Here is a 21463-nt window from a genome sequence, read left to right as displayed (position 1 = left end):
CAGCAGGAATCCATCTTGGACCCCCACCCCCACACAAAGCACCACAGTGCAGCGAAAAAGGTCGCCAATCCAAAGTGTGTTCTCGGACCAGCAGTATCAGCTTTACCTGGGAATATGTTAGAAATGCAATTTCTCAGACCCCACCCCAGACCTACTAAATCACACATTCTGGCTTGGGGCCCAGAAGTCTGTGTTTTAACAGGCTCTCCAGGTAATTCCGATGTTACTACCATGGGGCATCGCTCCTTTTCCTAATTTCAGGCACCCCAGATTGGGGGTGAAGCATAGGACCTATGAGTATCAGTTAAAGTAAATGTCAGGACTTTATATGAAGCTCCCAGAAGACTTCTTCCAGCTGTCTTGGAGTCAGTTCTTTGTACAGCTGGTTTGTAATCCCAAATGATGAACCTGTCTGAGACTGAATCTAGTGCCTGGAAGAAAGCCGAGTGAGCTGGGCCAAGCCCTGGGCCTTGAGGCAGAGACAAACAGGTCCTGATAACATAGCTAGAGTCCAGACATCAAGCACCACTTCAAGCCAGCTCTGCCATGGGCTATCCAGACACAATCGTGGATTATTACCTTTTTACTCAAGCCAGTAAAGACTGAGGCATTCTAAGGGATACAACTTGCCTAGCCAGGGCAAGATAAGTGTTTTTTGAAAAAGCCACTAAACTAATAAAAATTCTTAACAGAGAATATTGCCTCCTGATTCATGAAAAAAAAATTAAGGTCACTTGGACACTTTTATCATATGGCCCTTCCCTGGAAGGCTGTCTCACTGCCACCCCCTGTTCCCTTGCCTCTGTACCTTCCCATGTCTCCCGTGACCTTGCTTCTTAGGGCATTCCTTTTCCGTCCTGCATTGTGAGCTCTACCTCTCTACAGCCTCATCGCCTTCAGTCTACAAGTATGATAAAATGTCCCATTATAAAAAAAATTCCTCGTTTGACACCAAGCTCTTTCATTCCATGATCCAGCCTCGTAACTACCACACTTGTTCAAACCTTGCAAAAATGTAGCATAGATTTACTATTGCATTGCCTCACCCCTAATGCACTTTAGTTTGACTTGTCCCTTCACCACTACCTGAAAATGTTTCCATTAGGATTATCAATGGCCACCCCTGCTGGCCATTGCACATTCCAATGCACATGTTTCAGTACTGATCTTCTTCAAGCTTTTTGTTGTATTTTACATCATTGGTCACTCCTTTCTTATTGATATCTTTTACTTCCTTGGCATCTGTGATGTCACTCTCTTCTAATTCTCTTCTTACCTCTAGCTTTTCCTGCTTCCTTTACACCTTCTCCTCTGTGTACCTTGTAAAAGTTGGTGTCACCTGGGATTCTGTCCTTAGTACATTATTCCTCTCTTCTTATAATCTCTCCATGGATAATCCCACTCACTCTTATGCCTCAGCTAGAACCTGTGTTCCCTGGATTCCAGAATTTGGACAGCCATCCCAGATCTTCTCCTAAGCTGCAGACTCCTTCAACCAGCTACCCACTGAATATCAGAATGATGTCCTATAGGCATCTCACATTCAACCTGTTCAAAACTGACTCAGTAATAACCCCTACTTAACCAGATTTTTTCACTGTATTTTCTAGTTCAATTGGCAACACCACCACCCACCTGATCACTCATGTTAGCAACTTGGCTCTTTCCTCTCCTTAACCTCTCACTTCAAATCAATCACGTAACCTACACAAGTTTGCCTATCAAAGAGTTCCAGAATATGGCTTTTCTTCTCCTCCTCCACCACCTTTACCATAGTTTGGGTCATTGTCATATTGCCCATGGAATAGGTCTTTCTTTTCCTCCTCAAATTAAGCCTCTTACAAGCATCCAGAAGGCCTAATATGGAAAACTAGCCAAGCAGAACTCCACTTCCTCCCATCACATTTCAATTCCTCCATTGCCAACAACAGTGTTTCTCAAATCATTGACCAGAAAGTATCTGCATCACACTCACCTAAGGTGCTTGTGACAGTGCTGATTCCTGAATTTTACAACAGTTCTCCCAAACTGTAATCTTCACCAGGTGCCCAGAAATCTGAATTTTCCCACATGAACCTCAGTAATACACACATTAACAACTAGGAACCTCTGGCCCAGTGATACACCAGGATCTTCCTGATCCTGGCCCTTGCCTCTCCATGCTTTGTATTTTACTACAATGTGTCTGTAATTTACTACACTGTGTCTCACTCCATGTTTTTTTGTTTATGCTCCTGCAGAAATACCATCTGTCTCCTGCCCTCACTTCCCATCTTTTTCCTGGTTTACTCCCATTTATCCTCTGAGATTCAGCTCACAGCTCCACTCTTGCAACAATACTTAGTGTCCTATCTTCCAACTCCTGTCCCACATCTTGTCCCTTTCTGTTAACTAGGTTAGATCCCGTTTTGAGCTTTCACATGTATATCTTTATGATTGTTCTTATGCTTGTCTTCATAATTCTCAATTTGTATACCTCTTTCTATTCAACTCATTAATCCCCATCCTACTCATAAAAAAAGGGATCATTAAGATTATTGTAATAGTGAAAGAAGATGATCATGGGCCTTTGAACTAAAGGCAACAACAGAGAAGGTAGAGGTAATTTTTCTTTAGTCCTAGTTTGTTGAGTTGTTTTATCATGAAAGGGTACTGAATTTTATTAAATGCTTTTTTGCATGTATTGAGATGGTTGTGTGATTTTTATCCTTCATTCTGTTAATATGGTGTATCACATTAATTGATTTGTTGAACCATTCTTGCTTCCCAATGAGTCCCCCTTGGTCATGATGTATGATCCTCTTAATATGCTGTTGAATTAGGTTTTCTAGTATTTTGTTGAGGGTTTTTGCATCCATGTTCTTCAGAGAATACTGGCCTACTGTTTTCTTGTGGTATCTTTGTCTGACTTTGGTGTCAGGGTAATGCTGGTCTCATAAAATGAGTTTGGAATTGGTTTTCCTCTTCAGTTTTTTTTTTGGAAGAGTTTGAAAAGGATTGGCATTGATTCCTCTTCAAATATTTGGTAGGATTCATCAGTGAAACCATTTGGTCCCTGGATTTTCTTTGCTGGGAGGATTCCATTTCTTTGTTATAGGTCTATTCAGATTTTCTATTTCTTCATGATTCAGTCTTGGTAGGTTCTATGTTTCTAGGAATTTATCCATATCTTCCAGATTTTCCATTTTACTGGTATATATAAAGACATGTACGAAAATCCTACAGCTGAGATCATACTCAGTGGGGAAAACTGAAAGCTTTTCCATTAAGATCAGAAACAAGACAAGGATGCCCACTCTTGCCACTTCTATAAACATAGTACTGGAATCCTTGCCAGAACAATTAGGAAGAAAAGTTTCAGTTCATTCTGACTGCTATAACAAAATGCCACAGACTGGGCAGTAATTTATTGCTCACAATCTGTATGCTGGAAGTTCACGATCAGGGTGCCAACATGGTTGAGTGAAGACACTGTTCTGGTTCGCAACTTCTTGTTGTATTCTAGTATGGAGGAAAGGACAAGGGAGCCCTGTGATATTTCTTGTATAAGAAATCCATCCATCAACCCTACACTTCATGACCTCATCACCTCCTAAAGGCAGTACCTGGTAATACCATCAGCTTGGGGGGTAGGACTTCAACCTATGAACTTAGGGGTACACAAACATTCAGACCATAGCAAAGAGGAATCCAAACTAAAAATAATAAGTAAAATTAGCCCAGTTTGTAAATAACATTATCTTACATATATGCAATCTTAAAGACCCCACCCTCTAAAAATGTTAGAATAAATGAATTCAGTAAAGGTGCGACATATAATATTAATATACAAAAATCAGTTGAGTTTCTGTACACTAGCTATCTGAAAAAGGAAATAAGAAAAACAATTCCATTTTAACTGCATCAAAAGAATAAACTTGGGGGACTTCCAGCAAAGATAGAGTCCTAGACTGACACACTCCATCTCCCTCCACAACTAAGGAATACAACTACTGCAAAACCAGAAATAACCAGAAGTTCCAGAAAAAAAAGCTACATGCAAGTCCAACGTACGAAGTTATAAAGAAGTGGTGCTTGTCCGGATGGGTAGGAGGGGTAAAGCCTGGGCGAAGAGGTCAAGCTCTGCTGGCATGGGCGGCAGGACAGCAGTAAGCACAGACACCAGTATTTAAAAAGAGGCAAGAAGCACCTGGGGAGCACCCCTGCTGCAGACCAGACCTGTCAGCTCGTGATTCTAACGCCAGGGAAAGCAGACCCCCATTGCTTTGGACTGTGAGGGCTGGAGGGGGTGGGGATCCAGGGGGAGGCTTCCAGTCTCTCAGCGGAGAGTGAATGGCAAGAATCCATCTTGGACCCCCACTCCCACACAAAACACCACAGTGTGGTGAGAAGGGTTGCCCGGTAGTGACAAGTGCACAGGGCTCCACCCCCTATAGCGTAGGAGGTATGACAGCCCCACCAGGAAGCAAAAGTAAACACAAAATGGTCAGGATGGCACAGATCATGATAGAGATCCAGGTGATGCAGCTGACCAGACAGCAGATAGGAAATCTTTCTAAGGCACAGTTCAGAGCTTTGGTTACACAAATGCTTACAGACCTAACAGTAGATCTTAAACAAGATGGGGAAGGAATGAAGGCTAGTCCTGCTGAAATTAATGAAAACACCTATGATGCTAGTGGTGAGGGAAGGAAAACAAGGGATCAAATCAACAAATCGGAACATAGGGAAGGAACAAACAGTCAACCAGTGCAGAAAGAGGAAACGAAAAGTGAGGAAAATTAGGAGAGGCTCAGAAACCTATGGGACAGCTATAAGCGGGCCAACATCTGGATCATAGGGTTGTCAGAAGGTTAAGAAGAACTAGAAATTGAAAATTTATGTGAAAACATAATGAAACAGAACTTCCTGAACTTGGGGTAGGAAATAGACTTACAGGTCCAGGAAGCACAGAGAGTTCCAAATAAACTGGACACAGGGAGAACCACACCAAGAGGCATTATAATTAAAATGTCAAAAATTAAAGATAAAGAGAGAATCTTAAAAGCAGCAAGAGAGAAGAAGAGAATTATGTACAAAGGGGTCCCAATAAGACTCTCAGCTGATTTCTCAAAAGAAACTCTGCAGGCAAGAAGGGACTGGCAAGAAATATTCAAAGTAATGAAAAGAAAAAACCTACAACCACGATTACTCTATCCAGTGAAGCTGTCATTCAGAATAGAAGGGCAGAGAAAGTGCTTCCAGGACTAAGTAAAACTGAAGGAGTTCATCAGATCCAAACCACTGTTATATGAAATGTTAAAGGGGTTTGTTTAGGAGAAAGAGGATCAAAACTATGAACATTAAAATGAAAACTGTATCACAACAACCAACAACAGAAGCTAGGGAATTGAAACAAAGGCAAACTAAGTAGGCAACGAGAGTGGGAAAATAATTATAGGTTATGAGGAACATTTTGGGGGCAGGTCAGTGGGGAGGGGAAAGGAAGGAAAGTGAGGGAGATGGTACAGGAATTAAGAAGCATAGTAGGAGGGAGTGGAGTAGATAGGTTGTTGAGAAGAACTATATGCAGAACCAATGAGCATGGACTAAGTGGGGGGGGGGCGACAGCTGGAGAGAGGGGAGTCTTGGGTGGAGGGGAACAAAGGGAAAAGAAATTGGGACAACTGTAACAGCATAATCAATAAATCATATTAAAAAAATAAAAAATAAAAATAAAATGGGTAAACCAAAAAATAAAAATAAAGAATAAATTTAGGAATCGATTTAACTAAGAAAGTAAAAGGCTTGTACACTATAAACTATAATATATTGATGGAAGGAGACAGAAACAAATGGAAAAACATCCTGTATTCATGGTTTAGAAGACTAAATGTTAAAATATCCATACTACCCAAAGAGATCTGCATATTCAGTGCAATCCCTATTGAAATTCCATGGTTCTTTCTCCAAAAAAAAAAAAAAAAAAAAAATGCTAAAGTAAATATGGAACCAGAACCCCTAAAGACCACAAACTGACAAACAGTCTTGAAAAAAAAGATGGTCTGGCCCAGCGGCTCAGGTGGTTGGAGCATTGAGTCATGCACCAAAAAGTATAGGTTCAATTCCCATGCAGGGCACATACTAGGTACAGGTTTGAACTCCAGTTGGGGTGCATATGGAAGGCAACCAATAGATGTTTCTCTCTCACATCAATGTTTCTCTCTCTCTCTAAAATCAATAAACATATCCACAGGTGAGAATTGGAATAAAAAGAACAAAGCTGGAGGCATCACATTTCCTGATTTAAAAATATATTACAAAGCTATAGTCGTCGTCGGCAGCCGTCCGTCTCGAGAGACGATGGTGTAGCTTCTTAAGAGTCTATCTGCACCGCCGAGAATGGCTGTGCAGTCCGACTCGGGAGTGACACGGTATCTGTCTCCTCCCGTGTTGAATCGACATCTTGCGATGACGCTGGAGTGTCCTCTCCAGTGAAGCTGAAGCTACAGAGCCTGGGCAGGGTGATATGGAGGGTCTGCTGTTGCCCATGCAGCAGACCCCCCCTCTCTTCGCAGCTTAAGGGTCCAAGGGAAAGACGGAGTCAATACAGCTTGGCTTCAGGTGCGCCGCAGGAGTTGCCGGTGTTGACTACAACGTCAAACCGCCTTAGGGACTCCGGCTCCGGATTTTCTGTCGGGGTTTACTCCCTTAGCCTTTCCCCTGAAGAGGTATGCCGCAAGGCAGCGGAGGTTTTTTGGAGTCAGAGTTTTCCTTCTCTGGACGCAGGAAACTAATAATTATAAAAAAGCACATGGGACATGTTTTCCAAACCTGATGGTGACCAGTAGACTTCCTGCCACCATGTTCACGATGCTTTCTGTCGCTTCATCGGTTTCGTTTATCATCGTTACGGTCACTGTTTCATTCGTTGTTTGGGGCGGGGACAGTTGCCTGCAGACGCACCCCAGTGAGCGCAGAGAGGCTTCCGGGCTAAGCCAGTGTGTCATCGGGGGCACGGCTGGCCCCCGTCGGGGACACTCCCTGCCCTCGCACTGCCGAGCTCCTGGAGCTGTCCGTGCCACCCCTCCGCAGGGGGGACACGCCGGGACTTGAGACGCTGCAAGGGATTCAGTAGAGAACAGCAGAAATGATTAAAGGCTCGGAAACCAGCACCCAGGCAGGGAGATTAAGGGATCTGTTTTTATTTAGCCTGGAGGAGAGAGCAGACTTAATAGCCGTCTTCAGGGTGCTGAAGGGTTATTACGGAGAGGGTGGCGGCCAGCTGCCCTCGCCACGCAGAGGACGGGGAGAGAGGAAACGAGCTTACGCCTCAATAGGGAGGATTTGGGTGAGATGTAAGAGCTTCCTTCCAGGTGGCCCTTGACCGCCAGCCTCGCTCCTGAGAGAGGCCGTCTCGGGGGAGGGGCGGCGTGGGCTCCAGGGACCTGTCCGCTCCCTCGGGTGCGGTGGGGTGGCCCCAGGCCGGGGTCCTGGCCAAGGCTCCTTCCGATTTTGGGGGTGCTATGCCGTCGTGTGAAACCAGGGCTCCCGGGGTATCCCCAGTGTGACGCGCCCGCTCCTTCTGCTTATTGTCCCAGCAGTTTGAAAGACGCCGCGGAAGCCTGTCTGTGTGAAGGTCAAGTGTTCCAAAGGGCAGGTCAACGGCGAGGGCACACTTGCCAGACGTGACAGGGAGCAGCCGGCTGCTACTGGCTCGCCCTCTGTTTTAACAGATTATTAGGAGAGCATCATCAAAAGAGCTGTAAAGCTGCCTGCACGGGACGTCGGCTCGCAGCCCCGGGAACCTGGCCGCCCTCCTGGCTCCTGGCTCAGTTCCGGAAACAGCAGAAGCCCAGCGGATCTTCCTGGTAATATAAAAGAGTATTATACTCGCATAGACAGTCATATAGACCAATATAATAGGATAGAGAACCCAGGAATATATCCACATATATATAATCAATTAATCTTGAACAGCAGTGCCAAAAGCACTCTAGGGAAAGGATAGTTTCTTCAACAAATGGTGTTGGGAAGCCTGGATATCCATAACCATATCCCCCCAAATTAAATCGAAGCCTTATCTGATACCATACACAAAAATGAGCTCAAAATGGATTACAGGATTAAATGTAAGACCTGAAACTATAAAACTCCCAGAAAAAAAGCATAAAGGAAATGTTTCAAGACATTGGTCTTAGCAGTGATATCTTGGATGACACTAAAAGCACAGACGGCAAAAGCAAAAATAAACAAGCGGGACTACAACAAACTAAAAAGCACAGCAAAGGAAACAACAGAGTGAAAAGGCAACGTATGGAATAGGCAAACTATGTATCTGTTAAGGAATTAATTTCTAAAATATTTAAATAAGTCCTATAACTCAATAGCCAAGAAAACAAAACAAAACAAAAGCCAATTAAAAAATGATCTCAGGTCTTGAATAGACATTTCTTCAGAGATGGACATGACAAACAGGTATATGAAAAGATTTCAGTGTCACTAGTCATCAGGGAAATGTAAGTCAAAACAATGAGATATTACTCTGGCTGGTGTGGCTCAGTAGACTGAGCACTGGCCTGCAAACTTAAAGTTTACCAGTTCAAGTCCTGGTAAGGCACATGCCTGGTTGTGGACCAGGACCCTGGTTGGGATCATGGGAGAGGCAACCCATCAAATGTTTCTCTCGCACATCAATGTTTCTCTACCTCTCTTTATTTTTCCTTTCCACTCTCTCTAAAAATAAATAAATAAAATCTTTAAAGAAAAACAAACAATGAGATAGTACCTCAACACCTGTTTGGTTGGCTATTAACAAAAACCTAAAATAGACAACAGTGTTGTGATGTGAAGAAATAAAAACCCTTGTACGCTGTTGCCTGATATGCAAAAATGGTGAAACCACTATGGAAAACTGTATGGGGTTTCTCAAAAAATTAAAAATAGAACTACTGTATGACCCAGAAATTCCACTTCTGACTATCCAAAAGAATTGAAATCAGGATCTCAAAGAGGAATTTGCACTTCTAGGTTCATTGTAGAAATGTTCTCAATTGCCATGATGTGGAAACAACCTAAATATCCATTAACGGAAGAATATATTTTTTAAAGTGGTATATACATACAATGGAATATTATTCAGCCTTAAAAAAGGAAATCCTGTAATATTTGACAATATAGATGAACCTTGAGGACACTATATTGCAATAAGTGAAATAAGCCAGTCAAGAAGGACAAATGCTGCATCATCCCACTCCTATGAGATATCTAAAATAGTCTAACTCATAGAAGCAAGGAGGTAAGAAGGGAAAATGAGGAGTTACTAATCAACTGGTATAAAATTTCAGTTTTACAAGATGAACAAGTTTAGAGGTCTGTTGTACATCATTGTGCCAACAAATGACAATACTATATTGTGCACTTAAAACTTAAGAGGGCAGAACTTACATGAGGTGTTCTTATCACAATAAATTTTTTTTTTAAAGAGAGAGAAGAAAGAGAAGATAGAGCTAAGGCATTTCTAATAGGGTTCAGAGCAGCTGGATGTATGTAAGGGCTGAACATATTAGTTTTCTATTCCTGTGTAACACGTTACTACAAACTTAATAGTTTAAAACCACAGTCATTTTTAGCTCACAGTTCTTTCTGTAGATCAGGAGTCCAGGCATGGTGAAGCTGAGTTCTCTGCTCAGGGTCTCACAAGGCCAAAGTCAAGGTATCAGCAAGGCTTACTGTTCATCACATTTGGAGCTCAGGTTCCATTTCTAAGTTCATGTTGGCAGAATTTATTTCAGCAGTTGTAGGACGGAGGTCCTGCTTTCTTCCTGTCCAGCCAAGAGCTGATTTCAGCTCCTAGAGGCCACTCACATTCTTTGCCATGAAGTCCTTTGCATCTTCAAAACCAGCAACAGAGAATCTCCCTCATGTCAGGTCCTTCTGACACTTCAAGTCTTTTCCTTCAGGAAAAGCCCAGTCCCTGTTATGGGTATATGCTACTAAACCAGGATAACTTCCCTTTTTTGAAGTCAACAGATTTGGATCCTTGATTGCATCTGCAAAATCTCTGTGTAAGTAGCACTTAGGTTAGTGTTTGAACAACTGGCAGAAGGTGTATATAAACAAGGGGGTGGAGATTATGGGGATCATGTCAGAAATCTGCTTCCCACAGTGAAGAATAGGGGAGGGTAGACAGGGAGAGTTCTAATGGGACACATTAGAAGAAGAACAGTGCAGCCATTAACTAAGGCTGGGAATACAGAAGGTAGAGGAGTTGGGTGGGAAGGTGAGTTCAAAGTTAGAACATGAGGTAAAGAGTTTAAGAGCAAAAAAGCTCAACTAAGTAATTTTTTATATATAAGAATGTTTCCTGCCAGTTGAGCCCCAAGGTTTTTCTTTTCAGGAATATAAAACTATTGGTAGAAAAAATAAGTTGTTAAAAGGGACTGATCTTTAGGGAATATGAGGATATAGAAATTATACTTTTAAAAAATATTTTGCACAACTCGGCTATCTGAAAGTTCTAAAGAATATTCTGTGACTCACAGTGGGTTATAAAATGAGCCTGATAATGAGGGGCCAGATTTTCATTTTCTAATTCTTCCAAGAACCTGGCCCCAAGTTTTCATTACAGCTGGTATTTCTACCTTGTGGCAGGAAATGACAGTCTGCTGAATAACAGCCTTGCATATTTCCACCTGTTGGAAGACCTCAGTGTGAGAAGTTACAAGGTAATTTCCTTCCTTAAAAACCTATCTGTAAATCTAAAATATCAACTAACAGGACAGCACTTCCAAGACTACCAAATGGTCTTCCATTGTCTAGTTAAATAAATTTTCATGATCCCTTCCATCTTCCCACCAATTATTGAAATGCTGAGCTTGCCTGGGGGCTATGGTGAGGGAAGAGCCCAATATAACTAAACCTTTTCTGCATTCTTTCTGCAGAAACAGGGAGGCAAGAGGGCCAGACAACCTCAGGGCAAATAACTCCCAAGCAATCTGACCAGAGTTTACAGAGATATGTATGTGGTATTAGAGAGCTACAAAGTTAGATTTGAGAGCCAAATCCTGTCGGGAAATGGATCGTAAAAAACTTTCTACACCAGGATAGGGTTGTTCTGTCTTGTTTGTGTTGTAGATGCCCAGGAACCAGTTCTCTGTTTGTGTGCATTTTTTTCTTTCAGAATTTGTCTCTCTTGCTTTTTTTTTTTAAACAACTTTATTCAGATAATATTTAAGTACAAGGAACCTGTCCATTATCCCCAAACATTTTCTTAAGCCCCCTTTTATTCATCCCTCTCTTCTTCCCCATCCCACCCTGGCAAGCACTGATCTGCTTTCTGGCATTATATGTGACTTAATTTTCTAAAATTTTCTACAAATGGAACCACACAGTATGTTTTCCTTTCCTGTCTGGCTTCTTTGATTCAACATAAAATTTTGAGATTCATCTATATTGATGGGTGGTCTTTAAATTTTATGTTATTGTGGTGTTCTATTCCATTGTTACTATACCATAATTTGTTTATTCTTTTGCCTGTTGATAGACATTTAGGTTGTTTTCAGTATGGAACTATTACAAATAAGGTTGATAGGGACATTTGTGTCCAAGTCATATGTTTTCATTTCTATTTGGTAGATATCTAGGAGTGGAATGACTGCATTATATGACAGAAATGTTTAATTTAAACTGTAAAATTGTTTTCTGAAGTGACTGCACCATTTTTCCTTCCTCCTAGCAATGTTTAACAGTTACATTTGCTCCATATCCTTGCCATTATTTGTCATAATCAGTCTTCTAAATTTTATTTTTATATATTTTTAAAGATTTTATTTATTTATTTTTAGAGAAAGGGGAAGGGATGGATAGAGGGAGAGAAACATTGATGTACAAGAGAAATATCAATTTGTTGCCTCTCACATGCCCCTAACCAAGGACCTGGCCCACAACCCAGGCATGTGTCTTGACCAGAGACCAGACAGGCCATACCAGTCAGGGCCAGTCTTTTTAAGTTTAGTCAACCTAATGGGTATATAGTGGTATCTCACTGCAGTTTCAACTTCCATTTTCCTGTTGACTAATGATGTTGAGCATCTTTTTATGTACTTTTGGCCATTTGTGTATTTTCTTTTGTGAAGTGTTTGTTCAAATACTTTTTTTATTATTGAATTGTAAGACATTGAAGGGATTTAAGCAAGAGTGTCATAATCAAATTTATATTTTAGAAAAATTACTCAGGCAGGAAATATTGAGGATGAATCACAGTAGCGCAGAAGATGGGCCAGTTGAGGAGTATTGGAATAGGTCCAGCAAAAGAGCTAAGATAGTGGCAGTGGATTAAGAAAAAAAGTGTTTGAGATAGAACTTATAGGTACTGGTAACCATTTTTGCATATGAGTTAGTCAAGGAAATAAGATTTAGCTGGAAATAAGTGTTTAGAATTTAAGATAAAAAATAAAACCTAAATACCTATATAGCAGTAACAATGTTCCAAGCACAGTTCTTTCTGAAGCATTATCACAAATACTCCTCAGGATTAATACCCATAACAATCCCAGCAAGTTGGGCATTATTATTTTCCACATTATGTATGAGGGAACTGAGGAATAGAGTGAATAGGTATTATGCCTGAATATATACACAGGTAATTAGAGTGTGATTAAGTTTACAGAAGACAATATGATTTAAAGGATAATAAAACATGGTTTTGGAACCAGGCTATATGGAGTTTCAATGTATCTACCGTATACTGGCTGTATAACTCTGGGCAAGTTACTTGGACTCTATACATCTCCCTTATTTGTAAAAAGAACACTACTTTCTTTCAGATTGTTGTGAGCAGTGAATGAGGAAAGGTTAAAAATTCCTTGAACAAAATATGTGCCCAACAAATGTTAGAGCTCACCCTACCTTCCAGTAGATGTAGACATAGGAGTAAAAGAGGTTGTCCAAGAAAAGCCTAAGAAAAGAACAAAGATGGAAGAAGATGAAAACTTAAGGGGCACCACTATGTGGACAGAGCACAAGGAATGAAGGAAAAGGAGCTAGGAGACAACATGTAGAATATGTTGTAACCAAAGTTGAGGTATGATATTTGTGAGGCATTTATTCATTTTTTAAAAGAATTCAAGTAGAAAAACAGAACTTACTAAAATAAAAAATCAAAATGCTACAGAAAGAATATGTACTAAAAAGTGAGACCTCTTCTCTTTAGTACCTTCACACACCCCAGGTGCACCTCCATTAAATGTTGGTTTGGACACTTCATATCATTTTATATATTCCTTTATATACAAGACTGTAACACACTTCCAGATTAATATATACACACTATTTATGTGTACATCATTATTTGTACATTTATGTGTGCATATAATATAAAGAAAGAACCACCTCATATTTTAAAATAGTGGCATGGTGGTCAAAGTTAAATTTGATAATAGTATGGTTGATGATCATTTTTCTTCCATAATAAATTCTATTGCAATTAACATTCCTGAACAAATATAAGCAGGCAAATGAAACTGTTTGGTGTAGAGGCATGTGTATTTTAAATTTTAAAGATCTGCGAAATTGTCCTCCAAAAATGTTTCAGTAATTTGAAGCCCATCATTTATCCTGATAGCTAATATCTATTGAACATTTTCCAGATGTAAACACTGTGCTCAGGGCTTTATGTGAAGGATCTCAACTAACCCTATTGTGTTCTTCCTATTATCATTATTCTGTTTCAAAAATAAGAAAATGTTGGTCTGGAGAGGAAAAGTAATTTGAATGAGGTAACATAGTTAAGAAATGGTACAGTAGTGACTTGAACCCAAATCCTTATTTATTTAGTATAGTCTGTAAGTTGTGCAGATTCATTTACTTGTCACTATTGGTTTTATTCATACTTTCCTCTTTTGTAAATTCAATTTCATTGCAGGAGTGCATCTTTGTGCCTTCAACTTTCAGGCATTGTTCCCTCTCAGACCCCTCCCCCACATACAGCACCACAACGTGGTGAAACAGGTCGCCTTGTACTGACAAATCCCTAAGGCTCCACCCCTTTCAACATAACAGGAGCGACAGCTCTACCTGAGACACAGAGTCAAACAAACACAGGAGCCTGTCAGAATATGGAGACAGAAAACTATGGCCCAAAACAGGAAACGGATCAAGGTTCCAGTGGGAGAACTAAGCAACAAGGAGATAGCCAACCTAACAGATGAGGAGACAGACGACCTAACAGATGCAGAATTCAAAATGCTGGTGACAAAGATGCTCAAAGGCTTGACAGATATGCTTGAGTACAGCAAACGCATAAGAGAAGAAATGAAGGCTATGCTAAATGAAACAAAGGAAAATCCACACAAAACCAATGGTGAAGGGAAGGAAACCAGGTTTCAAATCAATGATTTGGAACATAAGGAAGAAAAAAGCAGTCAACCACTGCAGAATGAGGAAGCAAGAATTGAAAAAAATGAGGAAAACTTCACAAATTTTGAGAAAAAGATGGACATATAGGTCCGGGAAGCCTGGAGGGTCCCAGGCGAGCTGGACCCAGAGGGGACCACTCCAGGATGCATCATGACTTCTCAGGTGAAAAATTAAGACAGAGTCCTGCGAGCAGCAAGAGAGAGGTGGAGTTGCCTACAGGTGAGTGCCTATAGGACTATCAGCTGATTTCTCTGAGGACACTTCGCAGGCAGGAAGGGAGTGGCAAGCAGTATTCAACGTGATGAAAAGCAACCTACAACCAAGATTCCTCTATCCAGCAAAGCTATCATTTGGAATGGAAGGGCAGATGAAGTGCTTCCCAGACAAGGTAAAGCTAAAGGAGTTCATAATCACCAAGCCATTATTATATGAAATGTCAAAGGGACTTAAGAAAAAGAAGATCAAAACTATGAACATTAAAATGACAACAAACTCACAACTAGCAACAACTGAATCTAAAAAATAAAAGCAAGATCCAACTAAGCAAACCAGAACAGGAACAGAATCATAGGTATGGGATCATTTGGAGGGTTATCATCTGGGAGCAGGGAAGGGGAGAAATGGGGAAACGTTGCAGGGACTAAGAAGCATAATCGGTTGATACAAAATAGACAGGAGGATGTTAAGAATAATATAGGAAAAGGTGAAGCCAAAGAACTTATATGCACAACCCATGGACATGAACTAAGGGGGGTGAGTTGCTGGAGGGAAGGTGAGTATTGGGCAGAGGGGAGCAAAGGGAAAAAAAATTGGAACTACTGTAACAACATAATAAAATATACTTAAAAAGAAAAGAAAAAATAAATTTTTAAAATGAGGAAGGCTTAAGAAACATTTTGGATAACATGAAGCATAAAAATCCTTATCATGGAAACACCAGAAGGAAAAGAGAGTGAGCAAGGGATTGAGAACATATTTGAAGTAATTATGACTGAAAACTTCCCTAAAATGGTGAAGGAAAAAGACACAGAAGTCCAGGAAGCTCAGAGACTTCCAAACAACTTGGGCCCAAAGGGCCTACACTGAGACACATCATAATTAAAATGACAAGGCTTAAAGACAAGGAGAGAATCCTAAAAGTTGCAATAGAAAGCAGGTAGTTACATACAAGGGAGCACCAATTAGACTGTCATCTGATTACTCAACAGAAACATTTCAGGCCACAAGGGACTTGAATGAAATATTCAAGGTGATGAAAAGCAGGGACCTACAACCAAGGCTATTTTACCTAGCTAGGCTATCATTTAATATTGAAGGAGAAATAAGGAGCTTCCCAGACAAGAAAAAGCTAAAGGAGTTTGTTAACACAAAACCAGCACTGCAACAAATGTTAAAGTGCTTTAAGAAGAAAAAGAAAAATAGAAAGGGAAAAATACAGAAGAAAATAGTCTAACAATAAAATGGCACTAAATACGTACCTATCAATAATCACCTTGAATGTAAATGACTTAAAGGTGCCAGCCAAAAGACATGAAACCATGAATGGATAAGAAAACATACCCATACATATGCTGCCTCTGAGTCCCATCTCAGATCAAAAGATACACACAGACTAAAAGTAAAGGAATGAAAAAAATATTTCATGAAAATGGAAAGGAAAAGAAAGCTGGAGTAGCAGTACTTATATCCAACAAAATAAGACGTTAAAACCAAGGCTATAGTAATAGCCAAAGAAGGGCACTACATAGTGATAAAGGGGACAATCCAACAAGAGGATATAAACCCTAGTAATCATTTACACACCCAACATAGGAGCACCTACATATGTGAAGCAAATCTTGATGGACATAAAGGGAGAGATTGACAGAAATATAGTCATAGTTGGGGATTTTAACACTCCATTAACTTCGATGGATAGTTCTTCCAGGCAAAAAATCAACAAGAGACAGAAGCTTTAAACAACACACTGGATCAAATGGATTTAATTAATATCTTTAGAACATTTCCCCAAAGCAGCAGAGTATACATTTTTCAAGTGAACATGGAACATTTTCTAGGATAGACCACATATTAGGAAACAAAACAAATCTCAATAAATTTCAGAAGATTGAAATCATATCAAGCATCTTCCCTGACCACAATATTATGAAACCAGTATTCAGTCATAAGAGGAACACTGAAAACACACAAAGACATGGAAGCTAAATAACATGTTAGTAAACAATGAATGGGTCAACAATGAGATCAAGGAAAAAATTAAAAGACACCTTGACACCAATGAAAATAAGAACATAACAATCCAAAGTTTGTAGGACACTGGGAAATCAATCCTAAAAGGGAAATTCGCAGCATTACAGGCCTATCTCAAAAATAAGAAAAAAACTCAAATGAACAGTCTCACTTTACATTTAGGGAACTTGAAAAAGACCAAGCAAGGCCCAAAATGAGTAGAAGGAACTAAATAATAAAAGTCAAAGCAAAAGTAAACAAAAGAGAGCCTTAAAAAAATGACACAAAAATTTAGTGAATCCACGCGCTGGTTCTTTGAAAAGATAAACAAGATTGACAAACCTTTAACCAGACTCATCAAGAAAAAAAGATAAAGGACCCGAAATGAAACAACTGACACCAAAGACATACAAAGGACTGTAGGAAAATATTATGAACAACTATATGCCAACAAACTGGACAACCTGGATGAAATGGATAAATTTTTAGAAAACATACAATCTTCCAAAACTAAATCAAGAAGAATAAGAGAATCTGAATAGACAGATTACACCTAGTGTAATTTAAGCAGTAATCAAAAAACTCCCCACAAACAAAAGCCCTGGATTAAATGGCTTCATAGGAGAATTTTACCAAACGTTCCAAAAAGAATACCTCTCATCTCAAACTATTTCACAAAATTCAAGAGAAGGGAAGGTCAGCATTATCCTAATTCCAAAAAACAGATAAAGACACTTCACAGACATAAAATTATAGGGCAATATCACTGATGAACATAGATGCTAAAATCCTCAAAAAAAAAATATTAGAAAACCAAATACAGCGATGCATCAGAAAGATCATACACCATGATCAATTGGGATTTATTTCGGGAATGCCAAGGTTGGTACAACATTCGCAAATCAAGAATTGTGATTCAGCACATAAACAAAATTAAAGATAAAAACTACATTATCATATCAGTAGGTTCAGAAAAAGCACTTGTTAAAATCCAGCACTCATTTATGATAAAAACTCTCAGCAAAGTGGGATTAGAGGGAACATATTTAAACATGATAAAGGCCACATATGACAAACCCACTGCCAGCATCATCCTCAAAGGGCAAAAACTACAAGTGTTCCCCTTAAGATCAGGAACAAAACAGGAATGTCTGCTTTCACCTCTCTTATTCAGCATAGTACTGGAAATCCTTGCCATGACAATTAGACAAGAAGAAATACAAGGCTTCCAAATTGGAAAGAAGAAGTAAAACGGTCATTATTTACAGTTGACATGATACTGTGTGTAGAGTACCCCATCAATTCCATAAAGAAACTACTAGAACTGATAAATGAATTCAGCAAAGTAGCAGGATACAAAATTAATATCCAGAAATTAGTTTCATTTTAATATGCCAATAACAAACTAATATAGAAAGGGAATTAAGAAAACAATCCCATTCACAATTGCTACAAAAATAATAAAATACTTAGGAATAAACCTAACCAAGGATGTAAAAGGCCTGTACTTGGAAAATTATAAGATACTGAAGAAGTGGAAGAAGATACATATAAGTGGAAGCACATACTGAGTTCATGGATAGAACAAATTAACATCATGTCTGTACTACCCAAAGCAGTCTGTAGATTCAACACAATTCCCATCAAGATTTCAATGATGTATTTCACAGAACTATAACAAATATTTCAAAAATTTATATGGAACCACAAAAAGCCCTGCATAGCAACAGTGATCTTAAAAAAGAACAAAGTTGGAGGAATCATGCTACTTAATATCAAACTGTACTACAAAGCCATAGTAATCAAAACATCATGGTACTGGCATAAAAACAAACACATAAATCAATGGAACCTACACCTTTATAGTCAATTAATATTCAACAGAGGAAGAAAGCACTTATAATGGTCTAAAGATAATCTAGTCAATATGGTCTAAAGAAAATTGGACAGATACTTGCAGAAAAACGAAAGTAGACCACATTCTTACACTACACACAAGAGTAAATTCAAAATAGATAGGAGACTTAAATGTTAGACCCAAATCCATAAAAATCCTAGATGAAAACATAGGCAGCAAAGTATTGGGCATTGCTCATAGCAGTATTTTATCAGATATAGCTCTCCAGGCAAGTGAAACAAAAGAAAAATAAACAAATGGGTCTACATCAAACTTAATTTTTGCACAGCAAAAGAAATCATCAACAAAATAAAAAGACAACCCATGGAATGGGAGAACATATTCACCAATACATCTGATAAGGTGTTAATAGCCAAAATTTTTAAAGAACTTATAAAACTTAACACACACACACACACACACACACACACACCAACCCAATTAAAACATGGGCAAAGGACCTGAATAAACAGTTCCCCAAGGAGGACATACAGATTGCCAATAGACATATGTAAAGATGCTCAACATTACTACCATCAGATAAATGCAAATTAAAATCACAATGAGATACCATCTCACACCTATCATAATGGCTATCATCAATAAATCAACAAATAAGTGCTGGTGAGGATGTGGAGAAAGGGGAATCCTTTTGCACTGATGGTGGGAATGCAGACTGGTACAGCTATTGTGAAAAGCAGTATGGAGATACTTCAAAAAATTTACAATGGATCTGACTTTTGACTCAGCGATCCCACCTCTGGGAATATATCCAAAGGAACCCAAAAACACTAATTTGCAAGAACATAAGCACTTATATGTTCATTGCAGCATTATTTATAATCACCAAGATATGGAAGCTGCCGAAGTGTCCATCAGCAGGTGAGTGGATAAAACAACTACAGGACATTTACACAATGGAATTCTATTCGGCCATAAAAAAGATTTTGCCCTTTGCAACAATATGGATGTACCTGGAGAACATTATGCTAAGTGGTTGGCATGACAGTGCACTCCCAGAAAATTCAGTGTATATTATAAGCTAGCCAAAATACCACTTATGTTATTCTTTCCTGAGTTGCTTAAGCCAATGCTTATTTTATTTCTTAGAAAAGCTTTTAAGGCACAAATTTTCCTGAATTCAGTTTTAGTCAATTTCCATAGATTCTGATGGTTTTATTATTTTCTAAATGGTCTGCAATTTTATGTATGTTTCCTCACCGATCAAGATTTATAAAAAAAAATTTTAATTTTCTAGGAGCTCTTTTGTATTCATTATTCTTTTTCAGTTGTATTGGCCTGAGGTTATAATGCAACTTGAAGTATTTAAATATTTCAGGATTTAATGAGGGTATCATTGTGCCCTACGATGGGATTGTGTCTGGTAAACACTCAGTGGCAGCTCTTGAGTAGAAGGTATAATCTATTTGCAGAACAAAGCATTCTTTTTTTTTCAATTACAGTTGACACACAATATAATATTAGTTTCAGGTGTACATAATAGTGATTAACATTTATATGAAGTGATGACTCCCATACATCTAGTACCCACCTGACACTATACAGTGATTCCATTATTATTTTCTATGCTGTACTTGCACCCCCATGACTGTTTTCATAACAGCCCATCTGTGCTTCTCAATCCCTTCACCTTTTTCACCCAGTCCCCCAACACCCAACTCATGAGGCAATCATCAATTGTTCTGTGTCTATGACTTTGTTTCTGTTTTGTTCATTTGTTTTTCTATATTCCACATGTAAGTGAAATCATATGGTATTTGTCTTTCTCTGACTTATTTACTTAGTGTAACATCCTCCAGGTCCATCTACATTGTCACAAATGGCAAGTATTCTTTTTTATGGCTGAGTAATATTTCATTGTATACATGTACCACGTCTTTCTCAATTCATCAATCAATGGACACTCAACTCAACAACTGCAAAGAGGATATTGTCATATTGACTTAGACCAATCATGATTCATCACTAAGAACTGGAACTCAGGCAGACTAAAAAGAAAATCGTATATTCTGCTATAGTGTTTGTGTGCTTCTGGTAATAGGCACTGTTTGAAGATTAACTCATTCATACAGGCAGACATACACCAAGCTCTACCTGAGGAAAGCAACAGTGTTCTGAGAAAACTCCTTGAAAACTATATATGAATAAAAAAAAAAAAAGTATCAAGTCTCACCTGTTTCCACCTTTGGCACGAGTTATAGCAACACCAGGATGCACGATGCAGTGAAAACAGCATGGAGATGGAGCAGGCCAGACATGATCCAAACCCTGATTCCATTACTTATCACCTGTGTTGTGTTGGGCAAGGTACTTAAACCCCACCCCTCAGTTTTTCAATTGTAAAAAATGGGCAAAGGACCTGAATAGACAGTTCCCTAAGGAGGACATATAGATGGCCAATAGACATACAACAAGATGCTCAACGTCACTAATCATCAGAAAGATGCAAGTTAAAACAGTGAGGTATCACCTCACATCTGTCAGAATGGCCATCATCAATAAATCAACAAACAAGTGCTGGTGAGGATGTCTAGTTGTGATGATTAAATGAGCTAGTATATGGAAATCGTACAGATGTGTGATGTTTAATAACTATAATTTGTTCTCCCAGTGATTAGGCCTGTGTAGATATATGTGTATAAGGTAAATATTATAAAAGGAATATATTTCCATCCCTGTAGGTTAAGTTACCGAGCAAGCACTTGGAAAGGAAAGGTGGTAGCAGAAGGGTAGTAATATAATTAAGAGAAGTTTCTTTCAAATTGGTATCAATTATACTGCATACCAGAGGCCAAAAATAAAAACTGGATCACTTTCCTATTGAGGATTACCTAATTATTTCCTGATGTAACACTTAGAAGTAATGGAATTTTTAAAAAACAGTAAAGCTTATAATAGAAATTATTTATTAGGAAGCTT

General features: G+C 39.1%; 1 protein-coding gene across 1 annotated transcript in view; it reads right to left on the bottom strand.

The window, feature by feature from the left end:
• Window positions 1–3405: 3405 nt before the first annotated feature.
• Window positions 3406–21463, bottom strand: part of MPP7 (MAGUK p55 scaffold protein 7) — a 293758-nt gene continuing 275700 nt past the window's right edge. Inside the window, exon 17 of the mRNA XM_090266643.1 lies at window positions 3406–3501. Coding sequence (XP_090122769.1) covers window positions 3442–3501 — 60 coding nt within the window. The 3' untranslated portion in view covers window positions 3406–3441. The remainder of the gene's footprint in view (window positions 3502–21463) is intronic.

The sequence above is a fragment of the Furipterus horrens genome, unplaced genomic scaffold (assembly GCF_987537825.1).
Source record: "Furipterus horrens unplaced genomic scaffold, mFurHor1.1.pri manual_scaffold_2, whole genome shotgun sequence".
Classification (NCBI taxonomy): Eukaryota; Metazoa; Chordata; class Mammalia; order Chiroptera; family Furipteridae; genus Furipterus; species Furipterus horrens.
Note: the sequence above shows the minus strand (reverse complement) of the source record. Positions and strands in the feature narration are given on the sequence as shown.